Genomic DNA, 24,140 nt, shown 5'->3' with positions numbered 1-24,140 from the left:
ATTAAGTCTTCACAAATGCTGCTGATATGTGTACATGAGTAAAAGGAGTTTAAAGTAGGACACAAGAGAGAAGTTTTTTTAACTCAAAATTAAACTGCCTTTACACCATGTTCTAGGCGGCCACAGCAGCCCATTTGCCCGAACGGTGAGTCCCATGGATAGATGAGACATTCTCTTGTTTTTCCCCTTCACACTCTAGTCTTGTTCATTCAGTCCTCGCCCCAGTGAACATTTAGCTATCATACGCTGTTCTTACTGTGTCTGGTCAGGCTAGACTATCAATATCTTTAGTCACGTCCTGCTATGGGCAGCTTCCAAGTTTTGTTACGGCTATCACCTGTTGCCCCATTTTCATGCATTCCTCCCGTTTTATCACTTCATGACAGTTTGAAAACCTGACACCGCATCCACGGCAACCACGGCCTGTCACATTTGACAATCCCGTATCACTGTGTTGTTTCAAGTCCATCCCATTTTCTCCACGGTGGCCTGAAACGGGGTTGTCGTGGTTGCCGGAAACATGGTGTAAACGCAGCTTATAACTTTTTAAACAATGCATAAATGATACTTTTTTCTTCTACTAAAGCAAAAAACAAAAACAAAAGCACTCGCAGACAGCAGCACTGTGCAAACTTAGTTTAGTTTTTGCTTTAATACTGACATAAATAGCCAATAGTGTTTTTAAAACCAACAACTTAAACAGTTTTCCTAACACTCATTTCAGGCTGACTGACAAATATAATCTAATAATAAACATCAACACAAGAGCCTGACATATATCAACAGCAGAGGAGTTGAAGTTCAATGAAAGTTGCAACTTGGTCAGTTTGAATAAAAGACATACACAATTTTGTATCACAGCCATTTGTGCAGTTTTAACAAACAGTATCAGATAAAGCCTTGAAGGTACAAACTGGTGGCTCTTGTGTGTAAATGCCATCTGTAAATTGCGGCTGACACATAATCATCAAGATTTGTACGGAAGGCCAACAATCTCTTGTTCAAGAAGTAAGGTATTACTTGAATATGGGTCTTTCTCTTTTCCTCCTTCAAAGTTATTTAAAATATACAGCAGACAAATACACTCATGCAAGATAGTCTGTGTTCAACAATATGACCAAACAGTATCATGAAATGACTGTTTGCTGATGAACAACTTTCAAGTGACAGCAGCATTTTGTTAAAACACAATGCTTACCAAAATGAACGCTATCACAGTGCAACAAACATGAGATAAGTGGGTATTGCACTGCCAGTATCAATGAAAGACAAAAGCCACTACAATAAATTGTAAAGAGAAGCTTGATTGTGAACAGTCATATGTGTGTCCCAGTCCCACTGTCTCTACTGCTTGCCTCTGATACTTCCTTTACGCTTTCTCGTCTTGGTCTGTCTCTACGCTGAAGCCAGTCAAATGCCCAATCATACTGACATGTATAAGAAGGTGGGTTGGGAGAGATGTGTGTGTGAGAGGGAGAAAGAGAAAGAGAGTGAACTTAGGGAGATTAAACACATATACACTGTATTCTAATAGAAGTCAAAGAATACAGTCAATCTCACTTGCACTGAACTAAAAAAAAAAAATCAGTTATTGAAAAGTAAAGGCGTCATTACAATTGAGCCACACACCTGATATGGAAAGGTTTAAACATGTTACCACAAAAACTGAAAACAATGGATGATGGACGGATATTTTTGTTGCCAATCTTTAAACACACACACACACACACACACAAGTAGTACAGTATCATGTTTTCAAAATAACTGTACAGAATGAAAGAGTTCTCTGGTTACAAAATAAAAACATAGAAAGTGTTTTCAAATGCAGTCTAAACCAGCTCAGCTTTGACATCTGTTAAGCCCTTTTTACACTTGTGTTTCTTAACCCCGTACTTTTTCTGATCCAGGACTATCGTTAATCCCGTACCAATTTTTTCAGCTTTTTGCACTCGCCAATAAATCCCGTACTATGCTCTTGTCCTGGGCTAAAGAGAAAACTGACCTTTTTACACTCGTATTTCTTAGTCCCGTACTTTCCAAACCACATGAATATTCATGATTACGCTGTGCACTGTACAAGTACACGCACGCACCGGCAGCACTTGATTACCTCGTTTCTGATTGGTCAATGGGGTTCGGACTTCATCTCTGTCGCTTAGCCCTGGATTATTTCTTCGTTCTGTTTACACTCGCTTGCTTGGCAACGCAATTGCGGGGTTAGCACTGCAATTACGGTGCAAACCCTGTTTTTTTGCAGGGCCAGATAGTACGGGATTATCGGTGGGGCTAGCCCACTTTGGCAAAAACAAGTGTAAACAGAAAGTGGGCTAAGGAAAGTCCGGTACCAACGGTGGGGCTAAGGCCCCCCCCCCCCCCCCCCCCCTTAGCCCCACTGTTGGTACGGGACTAAGTAAAAATTTGCAAGTGTAAAAGCCCTTTAGAAATGACTCTAATGAAGCAAAGCACGTTTTGATAATGAAAATACAAATACAAAAGAAATCTAGATAAATCTCAAGCTCCTATACCAACTACAATGTACAAACTAATTGTACTTCTACACCAAAAAAAAAAACAAGAAAGAAAACTCAAACTTAGTGATGATACATTGTACCTGAAGTAGAATACTCTTTTCATGTATTACACAAAACAATAATCGTACTTGTTGTAATACTAATCTTGCAAGATTTGTGTGACATTTATTAAACATTTAGTGTGAATTGGAGACTCCACTGTATTTTGGGAATATTAGAATGTAATTCACCAATACTCACTGACACAAACCAGTATGTGTTTGGCTTGAAGATGAGACGGGCAAGAAATCCCATTTGTTTCTCTGGATAGATGACATGCAGATGTAGATGTTCTACACTGTAAAATGGAGGCCAATGAAACCCAACTCTGCAATAGGAACAGAAACACGTTTCAGTTGGTAGACTTCTCTATGAAAATCCTTTATACATTCTATAATCAATGTTAATTGGAATTGGAGTCTACAAGTGAAATGCTTCTATACAGGGCTGAACACTAAACCCACTTTTCTACTGGTCCAGCCTGTTCCTGTCAGATCAGCAGACAGACCAGATGCTCAGTTTTTCCATGACTCACTTTTCTGAACCTGAAATTTACTGGTCCTGTTCTTTCTTCTTCTATTTTTCTGACTTGCCCAGTCAATGTTTTTTGTTGTTGGAGGTGTTTTTTTTTTCTCTCTCTTTTTTGATTTGTTTTCTTTTTCCAGTCATGTCAGCAGACAGTAAATTTGGCAAGAAAAATGGAATTTGCAAACTTCCTGCTTTTCCTTTTTTTTTTTTGTGGGGGAGGGGGTGGATGGGCAGGTGTTTGTTTTGCTTGTTTGTTTTTATATTCCCCTATGGCATTTGATTGATCTGGAATTTTATGAGAAACTGAAAACCAGATGGAATGGATTTGTTTATAATATAATGTAAGGATTGCTTTGTTGGAGAGGAAATATGATGTGATTGTGTTTGTACAGCATACAGTTTTGGAAAGCCAAAGAGCCTACAATCTGCTCAAATACTTGCTTCTTGACAGTAATAAACTCGTATCTTTTGAGTTAATTATCATCCTGCATGAAGTACACCAAAAGTCTAATGTTATTACTCTGTGCTAGCATACAATGTACCTGGATTCCTCCAGAATTCCACCTCTTGCTTCGATGACAGCCTTGCCAACTTGTCTGAGGTAGTCCACTTTGTCATGAAAGGCAAGTTTAATACAGAGAGAAACAAGGAAAAGTAGAAATTACGCGGTGCGTAACATATGTCCCCGCCGGAAGTAGCATTTTGTAACAAAATGTGCAATATAGGTAAAAAATCAAGGTCAAAGGTCAAAGAAGTCAAAGGTCAAAATTCTGTGTAGAAGTTTTGAAGCCCTCACCTAGTGCCATCACATAAAGCAAATGGAATCGAAATTGGGTTAGAAATGGCGAAGGAGTAGCATTTTGTAGCCAATGTACAATATAGGTCAAAAATCAAGGTCAAAGGTCAACGAAGACAAAGGTCAAAATTCTGTGTAGAAGTTTTGAAGCCCTCACCTAGTGCTATCACATAAAGCAAACGGAATCGAAATCGGGTTAGAAATGGCGAAGGAGTAGCATTTCGTAGCAAAATGTACAATATAGGTCAAAAATCAAGGTCAAAGGTCAAAGAAGTCAAAGGTCAAAATTCTGTGTAGAAGTTTTGAAGCCCTCAACTAGTGCCATCATATAAAGCAAACGGAATCGAAATCGGGTTAAAAATGGCGAAGGAGTAGCATTTCGTAGCAAAATGTACAATATAGGTCAAAAATCAAGGTCAAAGGTCAAAGAAGTCAAAGGTCAAAATTCTGTGTAGAAGTTTTGAAGCCCTCACCTAGTGCCATCACATAAAGCAAACGGAATCGAAATCGGGTTAGAAATGGCGAAGGAGTAGCATTTTGTAGCAAAATGTACAATATAGGTCAAAAAATCAAGGTCAAAGGTCAAAGAAGTCAAAGGTCAAAATTCTGTGTAGAAGTTTTGAAGCCCTCACCTAGTGCCATCACATAAAGCAAACGGAATCGAAATCGGGTTAGAAATGGCGAAGGAGTAGCATTTTGTAGCAAAATGTACAATATAGGTCAAAGGTCAAGGTCAAAGGTCACGACTGAAATTCTGTGTAGAAGTTTCAAAGCTCCCATGTAGTGCTATCATATAAAGCAAACAGAATCAAAATTGGCTCATAAATGACAGAGAAGTAGCAAATTGAAGATTTTGATCACACACGGACGCACACACGGACACACGGACGGACACACGGACGGACGGACACACGGACGGACGGACACACGGACACACACACGTACGGAGCCCGTTTCATAGTCCCCTGCTCGAACTCGTTCGGCGGGGACAACAAAACTTATGGTATATCATCCAAGGCTTTTTAATACATACAGTACTCGGTAATGCTGCAAAGGTCTACAAATGTGCCCATGACACTGTGCTTTCAAATGCCTTAATGACACGTCTATGGCAGTGTTTATAAACCATTATCTGAACAATGCTGCCCTACTTTGGCAAAAGGAAGCAAGTGACATCGAGTACAAATGCTACGAATGAAAAAAATGTGTTTTTTGGTATGCAGTTCTATATAAATTTGTGATGAGAAATATTGTCAGTATTCATGCAAGTCATATGGTGATGCATTTATGACAATCGAAGAATTTTGATATTCCCATTGAAACTCATTATTATGTAACTTGCTTCCTTTTGCCAAAGTATTATAGATTTGTGGCAAACATGAAAAATCTAGCAAAAGGAAGCAAGTGACAATCATACAGCGTACTGTATCATAAGGAAAATTTGTTTTTTTATTCAATTAAAGAGATATGTTTATATTGACATATTTTGGCATTCACAGCATGTTTTTTATGATGATTAAAGAAGAACACATGATCTTTTAAAGAAAATAATTTGCTGCCATGGCAAAAGCCAAAGAAGTAATTCAGAAAAATTTCAACAGGTGAATTCCTGTTCAGCATTCCCAAAATAGAGGAAAGAGCACAAAAATTTAAACTCTACAGAAATTTATTGTTTATTTTATTCTTTCTTTCATTTTTAATGAAATACCTTTTCTTTGTACAAAAAGTTTTCCTCATGTTGTTAGTTGCCATAGCAACAATAATAATGTGGGATGAACATACAGTTGTAGTAAACAAAAAGCTGATAATCATCATAGTAAACTAATAATCAACGTTGGTGAAGGTGATGGGACAAACTATCACTTCCGAGGCGATCTGGATGTAGCTATCTTTCTGAAGGGCAGCTGAGGAAAGATAGCGTACACATTCAGGGTATCGCCGAGGAAGTGATAGTTTGTCTCATTGCCTGAAACTAAAAGTTGATTATTTGCCTTGTATTCCACATCTAAGGTCCTAGAAATTCCCATTTTATTCCACATCTGAAACTGTTTTAGCTGTCTTTTTTAGGTATCCTTAATAGGGCTTGCCTTAGGCTACGTGTGCGCATAGATGACAAAACAATGAATTTGCTGCGCGCACTGCGCGGCACCGAAGTGAAAGCGCGTTGCACTGTGTACTATCAAGTGACCTAGGTCACATGATAGTCCACAGTGCAACGCACTTTTATTTCGCGCGCACTCATCTTGCGTTAGGACTGTGTGAACTGTGTGGAGATCAGCGAAACAAAAGGGACTATCAACATAGAGTGTAACGAACTTTTCTTCGCAGGTGATGTGATGGGCAAAACTACACTTGTACGCTTCATCACGTGATCAGCTCTGGACCAATCCTATTGCAACATTCTTAGTATGTGGAATATAATAATTTCTAATGAATATACATGTAGGCCCCCTATGCTACCCAATCTTGGCCCCCTATGCTACGCGATCTTTTCATGTTTTCATAAATGCTTTTCATGAAAATATTGTTATTTTCTTTTTAAAACAGTTGTTACCATGGCAACCGTCATTGCTATGAGGTAACCGTGACATTCTGAAATTGTGATTTTTCAACTTATTAAAGAAATACGTTTATATTGATATATTTTGGAAATTACAGCATGTTTTTATGATGTTTAATGAAGAATACATATCATGCATGCATTGTGTCACTGATCCACTATATCAGTGCACTGATCACTGTGAATGTGCATGTAATTGCTGTTCACGACGATTGGCTGCTGAAGCATTAGGAGGGCCTGAGCAGTAGGAGTGGTGGATTGTGATTGGTCAATTTAGTTTGCAGTTACTTGCTTCCTTTTGCCAATTTTTTTCATGCAATTTTGTGCACTTGCTTCCTTTTGCCACCCAAATATCTCAGAAATGGGCCAAAATTGTAACTTTGGGATTTTTCAGTTAAATAGAGCATGTCTCAAATATGCCAAATCAATAAAAAAAAAGTCAATATTCATAAAAATGTCACTTGCTTCCTTTCGCCATAGGGCAGAATGAATTACGGGAACTACATGCACACACACACACACACAATCATTACACCATTTAAACAAATCACACACACACACACACACACACGCAATTAAAAAACAAATATTAGACATAAAATCTGAAATGCATTGTACCTGTAGGTTACAAACACACTACATATGTATCAAGACCTCAAGACCTTCAACAGGGATTTTGTCCCCAGAATCACTGCACCTGGGTTGGTCAGTCCCTCAACACATACTAATCCATACACAAACACACACACCCATGTCTGTAGCTGCTAACTTTGAATGACATACTCCTCACATGTCTCTGTCTCAGATGTTCACACTGCCTAGTTTTCCCACTAGGAAAAAAAAATATATATACATGTATATATACAAGTACACTGTAATTGTGATACAAAAAGTGAAAAATTTTAAATGTCTCTAGTACTTTGCCTCCCTAGATTACTTATTGCACAATATAAGGCTGATTTTAATAGGTCTGCAGGTAACAGAATGGTTGAGGTTGGAACAATGTCTTTGCCACTTTCAAACAAAGCTGCAATGTTTTTAAGGTCAGAATGGTTTTATGTAGGAATCTTTGTCAGATAAAGCTCCAGTTACAGTCAAACCTGTCAATAGCGACCACCTGCCTATGCAACCACTATACACAATGCCCCCCAAGAGAAAAGCCATGTTAATGACCCTGTCTATGGCAGCCACCTGTCTACAACAGCCACTTTTTTGGTCTCCCTTGGGTGGCCGCTTTAGGCAGGTTTGACTGTAATGCCATCAATCCACATATATGTGAAATATGACAAAATAAAGTTGGAAGATTTAGATCTTCTATCAAGTTTTCTTTTTTTCTTTTTTTTTCTTTTTTTTTTTGGTGGCCTAACTCTCATCCCTGAAGACATACCAGTATTACTAAAGTACATCAGAAGTACATCAAGCTTTATATGGACAGCACTACTGTGAAGACCTGAATCCACTTACTGAGAGGGAGATCTGTTGCAGATAGAGACTTGACGGGACCATGGTGTGACTTGGGAATGATGAGGAGATGCTCCTTGGTTGCTGGTCGTATATCATGAAAAACTGTCACAGCTTCATTCTACAGCAATGCAAAGAAACATTAGAATAGTACGCCAGTTTCCATGCAATAATATAGAATAATGAGAATCAGAGCATTGGTAATGGTATTTAATGTAACATAATAATAATGAATGGGAGGGTAGATTGTGGGCTACACAGAACAGTTATCAAGTTAAATTCTAGTATACACAAAACAAATATCTAGTATAAGTACAGACCTATTAGAAATCTACAGACTCTCTACTGTGCACACTTTGTCAACTTTTGCGTACTAACATGGACGAGCATGTCCCATTTGCACCAAACAAACTAAACACAAGTCACTGTCAAATGAGAGGAAAGGTAGCATACATGTACAATTGTGAGCTGATCTTTCATCCTTTCACTTGAAAGACTTCCTTCACATTATTGTATGTCCCCTACCTATCCCCTCCCAATTTATTCTGTCATATCACCACTCTATAACGGGTAGGTACATACATGTGGTCTATGACTACCCTTGGTCTGTATACCATATTGTTAGCTTTATATAAATACTCATGCATGCACACTGTCGCCAAATGTGCATGTACTGTACATGAGAGCATCCATGCATTTCAACTATTAACAATAAGGGATGGGTAGGGTTAGGTTACTGTTAGTTATATGCCAAATATTTCGCAAGGTTTTTATTTTCATGAATTTCACGCGTCAGGTGCTATTCGCAAAATTAAAGACACCCGAAAATATTGACTCTGATCCCGATGTAAATGTGACTTACATCCTGTTTGCGTGTACGTTTCTCTGTTCAGTACAGGACTCCACGATTGCGAATATAACCACTCGCGAAATTGTCCGGAATTCCCGATTCGCGAAAATTTAGACTCGCGAAATATATGGCATACATACAGTACAGTGAGCAGAGTTGTAATCTGGTACCATGGTACAACTACTACATGGCAAAATTAGTGGGGGAGACATATTAAAATCATATGGTCACAAGATGCATGTATGGAAATTTTTCATTGACAGAACCCGAGGTCGAGGCCGTGTTAACGTTGAGTATATATGATACACGTACAATTGTAAGAGTTTATTCTCACCTGAAATAGAATATTTGTTCTTGGCTCTTTACCCTGCGCTATCTTGCAAAATATGCAGCCATCCTTGAATACAGGTTCTCCAAGAGTAGACAGGAAGTCTGTGTGTAATGCACTATCCAAATCCTCCATGTCCAATTGGTTTAAACCAGTCTCTTTCACGTTAGCTGCCGCCAGCTAGCTGCAATGTCAAATGATCAGACAGTCATGCTACTTTAATATTGCTAGCTAAAACTGAAGTCTTTTCAAGCAAGGAACTATCTCCTTGATTAAACTACTTTTATTCAAAGTAGATCATCTATATTATGTACATTTTAGACCTACAGTGTATATGTGACCCTGCACCTCAAAACAAACAAAAAGTCGCCAGACATGAATTTTCAGTTAAGATCATATTCTGAAAGAGTAGACTTTAAACTTTAAAATGATGTATAACTCAAATCAAATGGACTCTCCTATCCTATCTAAATATTGGAAAGAAAGCACAAACTCAGGAAAAGTGTGAACTGAGAAAAGAGGCTCTGAAGTACAGTGTCTATTCAAGCACTTAATCTTTACCAAACCGTGCTGGCTGTGTGATGAATGGGACAAAAAACAGGAAGTAAACCACCAGAGTAACAGCAATGAAGAGATTATTAGATAAAACTGAAATTAAGCATGCCTCATTAACACATTCTGTCCATAATCAATGCCAACTTTCAAAGCAGTAGCACTATCCTTTCAAAAGTTATTAGAGTTGAAAGTGAAGAGTGTGGACAAGGTTTTTCAGAAATGAAAAAGGGATTCTATAGACACACCTAATCACACTATTCTACCAAAAATGTTCGAGATAAACTGCTAAAAAAACACACTTTCCTGCCCGTTTTATGATACCAAATTTTAGCATAATGTAAAAGAAGACCCGCTCTTTCAGAAAATATGAAAAAGTCAAGTTCGGCTAAATTGACCCATTTCACTTATTTTCAGTCCTTACGCAAAATCAGTGTGTGCGACTTTATGTTCGTTTTGAGGTGCACGGTCACATATTGTGTACCAATCAAGCCTCACACCCTGATGCCAGTCCCACTCCCCAACGTGGATTCAAGTTGGAAACTAGACTCTTCCACATTACTGGTACTTACAATGACAATGTAGTATGATATTGTACTCTCAGCAATCACTTTCTCACACCTCCTTCTCAGAGCGGGGGGGGGGGGGGGGGGGGGGGGGGCACAGATCAATAATCGAACGGGAAGCACACCACTGGCACTAGCACTATCAACCCTATGGCATGCTGAACCAGTAGGCCCCTAGATAATTTTTTTCATAATTGTTTTTTTCTTCTTCTTCCATTAAAGTGCAGGTTTCATGCTTGAAGATACACACACTGTTTTTGTTTGTTAATTTGCTTGTGTTTTTGTTTGTTGTTGTTTTTTTGTGTGTGTACGTGCACGGGTACCAAAAAGTGTAACGTTAGCTCACTAGCTGTTGACCACTTGCACTTCTACTACTAGGATCCTCTAGCACCCCGACATGTCCCTGTCCCTACTCTTCCATAATATTTTTAGACTTTGCGATGAATGAATGAAGCGGCAGGTACCATGTACGTGCATGAATTGTGACTTTTGACTCTCTCACAAACAGAATCTCCATAACAACATTTTAAATTTATATCCTATCCAAGGGACAGTTGCCAGGGGAACGATAGGCCCTATGATTTTTGTTGGATAGAGCCTTCCTAACGTTAGAGGATACCGGTACAAAAGGCCTAAAATTTCATGTTTAGTACCGGTAATCAGTTACTGAGACTGAGTTAGTTTAGCCTAGGCCAGGGTAATATAATTCTTTTTACAAAAAATAACAATATAGGGTCTAATAATAACTAGTCCCCAAAAAGAGGTGAGGGATAGTTGAAAATAGGGCCATAAACGTTTATATGTTACACGTAACGTTTGATTGTTAGGCGCCTACTGCCAAATTGTGTTGTTGACGTTCAAGAACTCACACTCACACTATAGATCTAGAAAGTCACAGACTCATTCAATCAATGTCAATGATTCACCCATTCACCTTTCTGGAATTCTTGACCAAAATTTCGGGAACCACCACTACCGGAGTCACCTCACTGTCCTCAGTTCTCACTCCCAGTCATTTAAACAAACTTGGCATCTCTTTCTTTACCACTGCCCTGGCACCGATGACCCATCTGTAGGAGTACGGGAGAATAGGTAGGCCCCCTGTCTAAACGCTAGCTAGACAGCTGACTCGTCTAACATGCCCAACTACATGCGCTAGCTAGCCTAGCTAAACGTAAACAGCTGTTGCCCACTACACTAGCCGTAGTTGGCGTGTCTCATCGGAAGTGAGCATAAACGTAAAGATCGTACAATATGCATGTACACCAAAAATGTTCTATACTCAGTGCAGTGTACACTACGATCGATCTTTGGTAACGAACAGACGTCCGGAACGTCCTATGCGTAGACCCGTACCGATATTTACGTGTTGTCCAGTGAATTAAGGGGATCAACGTCTGCACCATTTCTTACCAGATTTGTGGAGGAAGACAGTAAATACAATGGGAGGGGACGGAGGAAGTATTCCTGGTCGTCAAGATCTTGTGAGGACAAGGAGGAAGCCCGAGAGAGTATGTGAACGTGAACATTTTGTATTTTGTTGATGAGGATTTGAAAAGTAGTCTAACGCTACAGCCCACTACCACTAGCACTAGAATCTACTCAACTGCTAAAAACGTTGTATATTGTATAGGTCTATTATGTTACTATCACCAGTGCCACCACTAAGGTTAGACTATCGTGTCTCCTAATCTGGCTATGCCCTATATCAACAGCCCGACCAGACGCCTTGCCTGTGCAGCTGCAGCTGTGCGCAGCTGCATTGTCCATAAAAATGCAATGGAGTTTATTCATTTACACAAGCCAAACAAGGCAGTCATGAACATAGGGCATAGAGTCGAACTTTAGAGAAGTCAAGATAAATGGCATCAAACTCACTAGACAGAAAGATCCGTCTGTCCGGAGGACTCTTTTATATTTTGCCATTAACGCTGTCCTCCGTAGACAGAGGGGATCCGTGAAGCCAGACGCAGTCTCCGCGGAACATTCCCCGACGGACAGATAGAGACCGATCTTTCGGTCAACAAACTCACAACCTTCATCGAGAGACGCATTCCACATTCCTTAAAGATTTCTTATTAGTGTGACACAAAATCTTGTATGGTAGCCCTACTACATATCGACCACCTTCTTTTAAACCGATCGTGTATAATTCGCGCACTAGACACTTATTAGTACGCACTTCTCTGCGCGCAAAGCACATAAAAATGGATTGGCTTTGAATGTAGATGAGGATGGTGTGGGAAAACGCGATGATTCACTGTTCATTAATGGTTTTAATCAAGGACAAAATTTCGAATGAATATTTTCACCAAATCGTAATGACAGCACAATGTAATGTCTATGGAAGTTTCTAAAAGGCTTCTAAAAAGCTTCGTACAACACGGTGTTCAGTACAACTCGTTTGCGTGCATTGTCAAAACAGCGGTCGATCCTAATAACGCAATTTACCGCGAGGAGCTGAAACGAGGCCACGCAAGTTCGTCTGCGATATTTTTGCACTGAAACTTCGAATTGAAAAGGGAACAACGGCATTTGATAGAGCTGGATTTTCTCAATCACGTAGGTCAAGTTTTTTATGTGAATTTCAGTGTTAAATATTCTTATCAAGCAAATAAACATTAGGCGGTCGATGAGTAGTAGGTCCAACCCTACTAGTAACACAGTTACTAACTGTTTTTTTAGGTAGAAATCCATGCTGAGCATCACATACTTTAAAGGGTGTGAACAGTTCTGGTCGAGGTGAAGATTTAACTTTTAACGTTTTGCGAGATATTCAGAAACCACTCTATGATATGTCAAAGAGCATGCAGTTCTAAGGGGTATCAAAAGTTTATTCGATGAAAATCGGTTTTGGAATGGCTGAGATATCCAAAAACAAGGTGAAACAAAGAGATCCTAATAAAGTTGTGGCATGTCGCCTTTTATTATTAACACTTTTTGGGATATCTCAGCCATTTGAAAACCAATTTTCATCAGATAAACGTTGAATCCTTCTTAAAATTGCATGCTCTTTCATATTTCATAAGAGACTTTTCATTATCTCACTTAGGAATGTTCAAAACATGAATCCCTACCTCAATCAGTACTGTACAGTCCCTTTAATAACAGGGCCGGTGCGGCGCCGGCGGAGCGTTTTCAAAAGTGGCGGGGGGGGGGGGGGGGGCACTTCAGGATTTCATGAGCTAAAAAGCAAAAAGAGGGGGCGGTCTTCAGCTCATCTTGATTCTTTCTCCTTCCGCTTCCCGATTCTTAAGTTCAGATGACAAGCAAAAAAAAAAAAAAAAAAAAGGGTCTTCACCTCATCTCTCCCAGCTTCAATTTCCAGTGTTGCGGTTTCTTCACCTGACAAGCAAAAAAAAAATCTTCAACTTCCAGGTTTCTTCAGCTCTAACGTTACAAGGAAAAAAAAAAAAGGTCTTCATTGCAAAAGCATAACCTAACCGGCCGCGCTCACACTTCAAGATTTCTCTCTATTTCTTTTTACTGCACTGCCACTTACGTACTTCCACTGTTGAAAAAAATGTGGGGGGGGGGGGGGGAGGGGGCCAAGTTGTATGGTGCACAAAAAGTTCTCATTCTCCATCATACATGTACCTGGTGCCATCCTGGTCATACAGTGTATTGCAAATGGGTTTTCTTTCTCTTTGCAGGCAGACCATAATATGGAGAGAGTTGCCAAGTGGCATCACTGTGCCATCACCCAGGAGAAGCTCCGACAGCCCATTGTATCTTGTGAACTTGGAAGGTAAAGAGTCTTCCTTACTACTAATACTAGAATGACTCTTCATTTCATGATGTATACATGACCGATATTATAATGTTATGAAACAGGATGAAAATAAATGAAAACCAAAATTGTATTATATTTATAATTAAACAAAAAACAAACAAAGAACAATCTAAGTCTGCATTGTAATTCCAATTCATGTATTCAGAGCTCTCGTACTGTAGTAGAACTAGTAGTTGTAATCAAAAATGTATTAAACTTGGGTTTCTATTATATTTTTAGTTAGGAGTAGTTCTAGTTTAAATTGTGTTTTTGTATATTTTCTTTACTTATCATTTGAAGATGTGGACATATAATGCTGTTTATAGAAACACAATTTCACCAGATTTTGCCTTGTATAAAACAAAAACGATAAGAGTCAGGAGAGAAAATGTTTGAGTTTGTTTAAACATTGACAGAAGAGATTTTCAGCCATAATAGAATGATATGTGACTCTTCCAAGTTGAACGTTTCAAATCCACTTAAAAGAGTAGATTGATGTTTGAATCTGTATTCAAAAAATGATAATGATGATGATAAAATGCTTGCCAGTAATTGAGCAAGTAGACTTTTAAGTAGACTGTTCTTCCCAAAAAACAATATCAAAGCCATGGTTTACATTAAATGTAGATAAAAGATAGAAGAACATTAACTTTTTTTCAGGAAATACTAGAAACTAGAAAAAGAACTTGTTGGCCCCCAAAACACATACATTTTGTATCAATATATGTGATTCTTTATTGTCTTTTTTATTATTATTTATGTATTCATTCATTCATATAATGTATAATAGATTATAGGTTTTTTGATGCATGGTCACACATTCATCATCAGAATGTGACATAACTGTTCTGTAATTGTGTTTGTCATTCCATGAATAGATTATATAACAAGGAGGCAGTACTGGAATATCTTCTTGATAAATCAAAGTGTGACTCTGCCCAGCATATAAAGAGTTTAAAGGTAAGATATACATTGTATGAATTAAAGCAACAAATTATGAAAATACATCTAAAAGTGACTTCCATAAATTATACATTGTAATCTTATGTTCAGCATTAATGTGATGGTAAATACAGTGCAGGAGTCCGTTGCATAAAAGTTACAATTATGGTAACTTTGCCATCCAATGGTAACTTCCATGGAATTCCTGATTTTGATTGGCTGTTGAGTATTGTTACCATAGTAGTTACCATTGGATGGCAAAGTTACCATAATTGTAACTTTTATGCAACGGGCCCCAGAGAGTAGAAACCTTTGAACTGAATGTTGTGAAAATTATCTGAAATTCAAACTTACATGTTACAGTCAAAGTTCTACATGTATCAACAGTTTGTGTAGCTGTATTGAAATGCAGGTTATTTACACCATACTTATCTGCCATGAGCAGTTTACCTGGCTTTTGGTGTACAGCTATAAAAGCTCCAGTCAGAATTGATTGTGCACCTTTGTGCATGTAAAGTTTTGTGTTGTTTCTACTTTTAAAGAACATGAGCCAATAGTTCAGAAATTTTAGACTTCTTTCCTTTCACAAAATGAATGAAAACATTTACAATGGTATTCCTATGAAATTATTTTGAAGCATTTCTTGGACCATTGGTGTAATGAAATTTGATTAGGCAGAGGATGTGTCATGACTCAGTGAATATAGAGGAATGATTTTGTTTCTGATATACATGTATAAGTTTTCCTTGCAGTTGTCTATGTGTCCATGGTGTCATACTCCTGTAACATGCCATGTTGTGTTTTGATTTGCTCTTTCTTTTCATAGGATATCCGTCAACTGAACCTCACTGACAACCCAGCATACAAAGGTGAGAAAGGAGACAAGGGTGATTCCTACGTGGATAGACACACAGCACCATACATCTGCCCTGTTACAGGACTTGAGATGAATGGAAAATATCGGTTAGTATTTCCCCTACCCTAAACATTTCTGGCATTTCACAGATTTATTGAACAAGAAATTGTTCAAGGAAAGGACATTGCAATTTGTAGATGAACACCGAATAATAAACACAGGTTCATACACTGTATTTTCCCATAATAATGGCTTACTAAGATGGTCACAAAAGTTCTTATGGTAAGAATGACTTGCAGATCATCTTGTTTGTATAACATTGTAGTCATTTGTGAGTTACATGTATGTTGTCTTATTCTGAGAATCCAAGGTCTCCATCTTGGATGGTGCCTGTGGTAATATGTTTTCAGGATGTGTATCCTGCCCATCCCAGATCTCGTTAATGCGCCATCTCATGTTCATTATCATACAGTCATGCAATGTTGTCATGGCGACTATTTTCTCTTAATCAGTGCCAGTAGAAGGATTGTGTTTCTTTTTTGTATGTAAGATGTTGTATGCTGTCAGTAAACAGTCTTGATCATTCATTCATTCACTCAATGCAAGAACATATTAATGAAAGAAACTGAAACTGTCTTTATGCAATGCTGCACACTGGCACTGGTCCGACAGTTCCTGACCAGTAAAAATCACTGTCGGACCAGTAACTTTTTCAGAAATACACCTGTAAAATATGGCAAAACTGGGTACCTACTGGTCCGACAGACAGGTCGAACCACTGGAAAAAATGGGTTAGTGTGCAGCCCTGCTTGATATCTTTCGTGATAATGTAATCTTGATTAATGGGAAAGGTAAAATATCTGGATAATTATTTAGGTTAAAAGTTATTGTACTTCAAGTTGTCACCACCTCAGCTCGGAACGTCTAATGCATTATTATTATCTGGTAAGGATAGAAATGAATAAAGACTTAAACCATAGTTGCCTGAAATGACAGGGTGAAGTGCCAAAGGCCAAGTCATCTTTGCATGGCAGTAGAATTGGCTTAGTTTTCCTGTTCTTCATTCCCTTGTAGTGTGCAGAGAGGGGCTTGAATTACTCCTTCTATTATATTTTGTACAGAGTGGTGAGGCTGCTTGGATTTTGATGAAGTGTCTCTTCACCTGTATACACATATCTTTATAGTGTGTTCTCTATTTCTTTTTACTGCTAGATTTTGCTTCATGTGGAACTGTGGCTGTGTAATGTCAGAAAAGGCTTTCAAAGAAGTCAAGTCAGACATTTGTCACAAGGTAAGATATGAGAAATCAAAATACCATGAAAATTTATTGTTTTTCATACTGTGATTGCTACTTTCGGGTAAGCAGTTTCTTTTGTGAATTCATTGCTTCTCCTTTTGAAAGTTAGCAATGTATGTGAGACAGAAACATTGGTAAAGTATTATACAATGGTTAGAATATCACATGTTTCGAACTGTGGAGAGAATGTTACTTCGAGGTGACAAGAGGACATCTATGGAAATGTATTTGCTGAACACACATGCACATACACACAAAAAAAAACCCAAACAAACATAAACAGTACATTTACAGTGCATGTTTCACAGAGTATGAAAGAGTTCAATATGTACGATAATCTGCTACAATCCAACATCCATACATACATGCATATTTACTGATCTCCAGACATTATATAACTTCCATTATTTGTCTTTGATGAAGTCTTTTGCTTGGCTCAAATACTGTAATTCATCTTAAATCTCTGAATAGTCTGGCTCTGGTGATAAACTTTTAGGGCACATGAATGGCTACAATATTAGCTGTTATTTCGGTGAAGATTTAATTTTCTGGTGATTTTTTTTTTTTATTACACTTAGATCAGGAGTGTAGCAACACCCGAAAATGTCTCCATGCGCTAGGGTAGTAGTGCATTTAGTACGCTAGCGCCGGTGTCAATTCGCCAAACATCTCATGAAAATTTCTATGACCTCCTCATTCATGAAAATAATTATGTGTACCCGAGAATAACAGCGTATACACTATTCACATAAAATGCAGTAGGGGCCTACATGGTATGTTTAATTGTAACATGCTTCTCAGGAAAGGGAATGTCAAGTTCCGAACATATTTGCAGACTTTTAAATTAAGCTTGGATGTAGTGAAGATATCAGACATCTATATCCTTTTTAAAATGTCTAATTTTGACTTGTCAGCCATATTAGCTCATTCTTTGGTTTCTCTGGTTTATTGTCTGTATGATGACAGGTTACAAACTTACAACAGCTGATTTGCATGAGTCTATGTATACTGGTACAACTTTTACCACTAGTTAGTATCACATGGGTAGGATGTCAATGGAGAGTTGAAAAAAGGAAATTCAAACTTGATATTTGAGAATTCTCTACATTACTCTTTTCTAACATGTTTAGTGTGGCCAGCCTTTCTCTAGTGATGATGGTATTATCATCCATGGAACAGAAGAGGACGTCAAACTACTGACTGTCCGCATGGAGCAGCGCAGGGCTCTAGCTAAAGCCCAGAAGGTATGTGTCATTGATGGACCTTAGGACTAGAAAAAAAAAAAGAGAGAGAGAGAGAGAGAGAAACAAAAGTAGAGACAGTAGTGTGTAAAAGAAAATGTTAGCACTGTCATGTTTGTAATAAATTCCTAAGTGTTTTCATGATATCTTTATTGATTTCCTCTGCCACAAAGTGTTGCTGGAGGCTTAATGTGTTTGGGTTTTCCGTCTAACCGTCCAACCATCGGTACGTCTGTAATGGAGTTCTAGGACAGCGTGACTTAAAAACCAATTGATGTATCCAATTTGACTTGGCGTATGTTTGTGTAAGTGGACAAAGTTGTGCCTACATGTATCAACTTTTGGGTGCACATGCTCAAGATGAAAGGTCACAGGTCAAGGTCAAATGCTAACATTTCACGATTTCACCCAATATCTCTACAATGCCTCAGTGTTTTCCCATGAAACTTTTTGTATGCATACTGAGCCATCTATTACCAAATTAGGAATTTCTAGGGGAAGTTTCGGACCATAAAACTAAAAGTCAAAGGCCAAAGGTCAAAGGCCAAGTGAAAATGCTTAATGTTACCTGTTTTCCATATTTTGAAAGTGACTTGTAGTATTGTCATGAAAATTGGTTTATAAAATGATTATTTGCCAACATAGGCGCCGGAAGTGGGGGGGCAGGGGGGGGGCGGCCGCCCCCCCAATCAAAAAAGTGGGGGGGGGGGCAAAACGCATTTTTGCCCCCCAAAAAGCCCCCCCCCCCAAAAAAAAAAAAATAATAGTAATAATAATAATAAAGATAAATGAATAAACAAAGAAAATAAAATTTATGTATATGAATAAAAGGGAAAAAATATGGCTACGAACGGCAGCTTTTGGACTGTAAAATGTCAAAATTTTCAAGCTTGCTCGCTTCGCTCGCTCGCATCCAGCAGTTGAGCCCGGTGCGCCTCCCCCTTAATTTCTAAAGCGAAAAACTTAGCTACGACGGCAGTTGTTGGACTCTAGAATGTCAAAATTTTCATGCTCGCTCACTTCGCTCGCTCGCATTGAATCGCTATGCCATTCTCCTAATGTTGCTGACAGTTATTGCCAGTAGTTGCGCCCGATGCCCCCACCCCTTAATTTCCAAAGCGAAAGATAAATATAGCTGCAAACGGGAGTTTTGGGACTGTATAAAATGTCAAAATTTTCAAGCTCGCATTGAATCGTTATGCCACTCTCCTAATGTTGCTGCCAGTAATTGCCAGCAGTTGCGCCCGATGCCCCCCTTAATTTCCAAAGCGAAAGGTATAGTTATGGTACAATCGGGAGTTTTTGGACTGTAACATGTCAAAATTTTCAAGCTCGCTCACTTCGCTCGCTCGCATTGAATCGTTATGCTATTCTCCTAATGTTGCTGCCAGTAATTGCCAGCAGTTGCGCCCGATGCGCCGCCCCATTAATTTCCAAAGTGAAAGATATAGCTACAAACCCCAGTGTGGGGACTGTAGAATGTCAAAATTTTCAAGCTTGCTCGCTTCGCTCGCTCCATTGAATCGTTATGCCATTCTCCTAATGTTGCTGCCAATAACTGCCAGCAGTTGTGCCCGATGCGCCCCCATCTATTTCCAAAGCGAAATATATAGCTACAATTAAAACTCCAGTTTTGGAACTGTAGAATATCAAAATTTTCATGCTCGCTCGCTTCGCTCGCTCGCATTTTATTGTTATGCCATTCACCTTATGTTGCTGACAGTATATAATTTGTCGATCGTTTCACACCGTCATTCCATAATCCATGTAAGGAAAACTTACAATGTTCCTCAATGACTGCGTTGTTGAATGTATTGTAGTCCCATTAATTCTCACGCACACATGCACAAGCATACAGACCGTCAAAATTACTTTATGGTTCCCCCCATGTTTCGACCCACCGTACGCCACTTTACATATATATTATATAATAGATGTGTTTGCGTGTGTGTGTGTGTGTGTGTGTGTGTGTGTGTGTGTGTATGTGTATATTGTGTAACATATGCATGGTCTAATCTTGAGCCCCCTCCAATGTTTGCCCCCCCAATCCAAAACTGCTTCCGGCGCGCCTGTTTGCCAATTGTGTGAAATTGTTGTCTCACATTGGCAATATGTACTGTAGACCTATTTGGAGAATATAAATGCGATATGGCAGAGGCATACTGGTCGCCATAGCAATGTTTCTAGTTCTAGTGGCAGCATTTGATGTTGCTTAAAGTGTTTGTTTTTTCTATGAAAATTGTTGACAGACAGGAGAGTTCTATAGCAAAGAAAACATTTCATTTCTTTGATTTTTTTTTTTATGTAAGTTATGTTCTGATCTCACAAGAGGCTGTTTTGTATTCAAACTGTAAGAAAATGTGTAAATGTTGCACTCTGTCGAAAACAAAAATAACGAATGATAATTTGCATCTTGTTTTTTCTTTGCATATTTCTTTTTTTTCTCATCTTTTCTTTCTCATCTTTTCTTTGTAGAAAGCTAAAAAAGCGCAGAAGAGAAAAGCAAATCCTGAGCTAGCTTCAGAGTCTACTCCTTCAACAAGTGGTGAGATGTGTTTCTATGCCTCCCTTGTCATGAATGTGTTCAGCTTTTATCAGCCTTCTATTGTATGTGTTACAAAGTTAATCATCATCATGGAAGGAAAAAATATATCTCCACATGTTTGATATGCATTATCAAATTGGATTTTTATACTGTTTGATCAGATGATATTTGTAACATAATACAGATGTCTCCCTGCTAGCTTTTCCCTCATCCATGCATCCTTAAGTGTTTTTGCACAATGGTTGACATTTTGATTTATTCTGTATTCAGTGTATGAGTATTTTTTTTAACTATTATGCCCATTCAGTTTCAAAATTACTTTCCAATAGCAAAAAAAAAAACAACAGTAGTTATTGTGATAGCACCATTCCCTTCGGCTAGTTCTCAATTGATACATGTAGTCTATTGATGAACCATTGTCAGTCGTGTGCTCTCCTTCTGTCCCATGTCACTTTTTATGTCAGTGAGGTAAGTCATGATTCTTAAAGCTTCCAAAGGCTAATCCCCTTAAAGGGACTACTCAGCAGATAGTATGGTCCTTTGTTTGAAGCAGTCTTAATTCATTGCACACCAGTCTTAACAAACACAAATAGGGCAGGCCTGCTAGTATAGACCTGACCATCAGAGAGTATGTGACTGTGCATCACAAAACCAACAAAAAGTTGCACCACTTGATTTTACGTGAGGATTCAAAAAGGTGAAACAGGTCAACCATTTCAATCTTGAGTTTTTCGTATTTCCTGAAAGAGCTGTCCTTCTACATTATTCTTAAGGTTGGGATCATAAAACGAATTGGAAAGTTTGATTTTGAATATTTTTCTACAACCTTTTTTTTTTTTTTTTTTGTAGAGTAGTGTGATTAGGTATATCTTAGAGGCCTCTTTTCATTTCTTAAAATCCTTTATACACACTCTTCACTTTCAACTCTAAAAACTTTTGAAATACATGCAGTACCATAATGCTACTGTTTTGAAAGTTGCTATTAATCATGGACAAAATGTGCTAATAAGCATGATCAATTTCAGCTTAATCTGATAATCCCTTCATTGTTGTTACTCCAGTGGCTTACATCATGTTTTTTGTCCCATTCATTACACAGCTAGCCCAGTTTGGTAAAGATTAAGTGCTTGAATAGACCCTGTACTTCAGAACCTCTTTTTTCTGTTCACACTTTCCGAAAGTGTGTGCTTTCCTTCCAATATTTAAATACGTTAGGAGGGTCAATTTGAATCAAGTTATACATCATTTTAAAGCTTAGAGTCTGTTCTTTCAGAATCTGCCCTTAACTTTAAAATCAATGTCTGGTGAATTTTTGTTGGTTTTGTGATGCAGGGTCACATATGCACCAAAGCAATAACAGAATAGATCCTTGGCATGGACTGGTGGGTTGAGTGAAGGAAGGTCTTATCTGATTGATAATTTTCTCTGATTTTTTTTTTAATTTGCAAAAGTCCATTGCCCAAGTGTTTTGTAAAGCATTACTTGGATTTCCTAAGATATTTTGTGACGGGCCAACCTTTTCATTATATGGTCTCCCCATAATAGTCCTCCAACTATGATGTAGAATAAGTGTTCACACATGGTCCATGTTACAATCTTGTTTAAACTCACACTTGCACTTTTTTATGAGATGTTACTTAGTGAGTTTTATGTCAGTGACTAATACAACAACCTTTCCATTTACAGGTATAAGGTTATAATGCTTGATTGTACATGTATATTATCTATCCCTTTGTATTTTATATACAGAAGATGCAGGTAGCAATGGTCTGAATCGCACAAGTTGTCTCAACAAAAAGTTTGTTGCAGCCAGGAAGGAGGATAACATAAAGGCAACGTCAGACAAGAAACCAGGACTTCCACAATCCCAGACACAGAAGACTACCTTAGACCCCAGCATTATGGCACCAGAGTATAACTCCAAGAATAGCAAAGTTTACAAATCACTCTTTCTCTCAAAGGATAGCAAGGAAGGTGAACAAGCGCACTGGGTAACATACAATCCCTACTATGCCATGAGACACTAGTGTGAACAAATGCACTGGGTAACATACAATCCCTGCTATGCCCTGATGCACCCGTATGAACACACTTTGGGTGACATACAATCCTTTTTTGTGATACAATGTATGAGGTACCCATGTGAACAAGCTCACTGGATGACATACGACCCTACTATGCTACGAGGCACCTGTAAGTTAATACGCTCACTGGGTAAAGTACAATCCCTTCTATGCTATGAGGCATCAGTGTGAACTTGCTCACAGGATGATATGTGTGTGTACTCGTCTGCGTTAAAAGTTGGCAGTGTGAACATACATATCGTCGCTGGGATGACAAGACCTTGTATCTCAAATTTTGGTCAAAATGACTTTTTTTAGAATGATGGTCTGATAATAGGTTAAGTGATGTCCTGTCCAAATTTTAGCTGTCTTACCCCAAAAATGAAGCCACCACGGCGTGTCAAAGGAAAGGCTATCCCATTCAGTATAGTACTTTGGCAACCATGTTTTTTGGCTCTCCTGAACATTTGACATTTTGTAGATACGAGGTCTTGTTGCCCCAGCGACGATATGGGTTGACATTATATTCCAGTTTTGCCATTAGAAATTATTTTTATACAATAATGTCACCATGTTCTACCTGTATCAGCAGACTTATTCCTTGTGTCTAATTCTACAATATAACTGCACTATTAAATTTCTTCCTTTTTTTTGGGGGGGGGGGGGGGTGTAAACGTAGCAGGGGCTGTAGCAAAGCAATAGAACCATCTGATATGTAAAGAAGACCATGTCATATCACAAGTACATTTGAAATTTGGCTCCGAAGCCCTGCCCCCCCCCCCAACCTTCGACGTTCTGTGCGATGTATCGCTATCGCAAAAAGCTATCGCTGCGATAATTCTTGACTTTTTTCTTTTGAGTCTCCCACATCTTTTGTCACCAAAATTGCGATGCCCGGAGGCGCGGTTCCGAAGTTATGCATAAATATGTACATGCATGTCAGACCAAAACTTGCTCAAAAACGTGAATTCATGTACAATTTCAATGCAAACTGTGCTTAAAGGCAAAACTCATAAAAGCATGATTATTTGGGGGGTTTATTGATTAAAATCAATTAATAACATACTTGCATGTCTGGAACAATGTTGTGGACAAATTTCATCGAAAAAGCAATGAAAAACAAAAAGTCGAAGAAACAGAAATACGTAAGAAATTAAAAAAACATTTAAATACTTAAGAAATGTTTCTGTTAGCACAATTTTTTTTCTTACAT

General features: G+C 38.4%; 2 protein-coding genes across 2 annotated transcripts; one reads left to right on the top strand and one right to left on the bottom strand.

Moving 5' to 3' along the window:
* Nucleotides 1-1,301: 1,301 nt before the first annotated feature.
* LOC139744223 (adenosine 5'-monophosphoramidase HINT3-like) lies at nt 1,302-9,244 on the bottom strand. The gene is made up of 5 exons (XM_071654665.1): nt 9,100-9,244; nt 7,919-8,036; nt 3,641-3,707; nt 2,772-2,898; nt 1,302-1,427 (listed from the first exon to the last, which is right to left on the bottom strand). Exons 1-5 carry the CDS (start codon nt 9,226-9,228, stop codon nt 1,317-1,319), a joined length of 552 nt encoding a protein of 183 aa, XP_071510766.1. The 5' UTR covers nt 9,229-9,244; the 3' UTR covers nt 1,302-1,316.
* A 2,360-nt stretch (nt 9,245-11,604) lies between these two features.
* LOC139744222 (replication termination factor 2-like) lies at nt 11,605-22,891 on the top strand. The gene is made up of 8 exons (XM_071654664.1): nt 11,605-11,722; nt 13,865-13,959; nt 14,862-14,943; nt 15,752-15,888; nt 16,994-17,072; nt 18,209-18,322; nt 20,795-20,864; nt 22,614-22,891. The coding sequence occupies exons 1-8, from the start codon at nt 11,654-11,656 to the stop codon at nt 22,889-22,891; spliced, it is 924 nt and encodes a 307-aa protein (XP_071510765.1). The 5' UTR covers nt 11,605-11,653.
* The last annotated feature ends 1,249 nt before the right edge of the window (nt 22,892-24,140 follow it).

The sequence above is a fragment of the Diadema antillarum genome, unplaced genomic scaffold, assembly GCF_040938485.1.
Source record: "Diadema antillarum isolate AM-2024a unplaced genomic scaffold, OU_Dant_1.0 seq00001147_RagTag, whole genome shotgun sequence".
In the NCBI taxonomy this organism is placed as follows: domain Eukaryota; kingdom Metazoa; phylum Echinodermata; class Echinoidea; order Diadematoida; family Diadematidae; genus Diadema; species Diadema antillarum.
The sequence above is the reverse complement of the archived record's forward strand: the minus strand, read 5'-3'. Positions and strand labels throughout refer to the sequence as shown.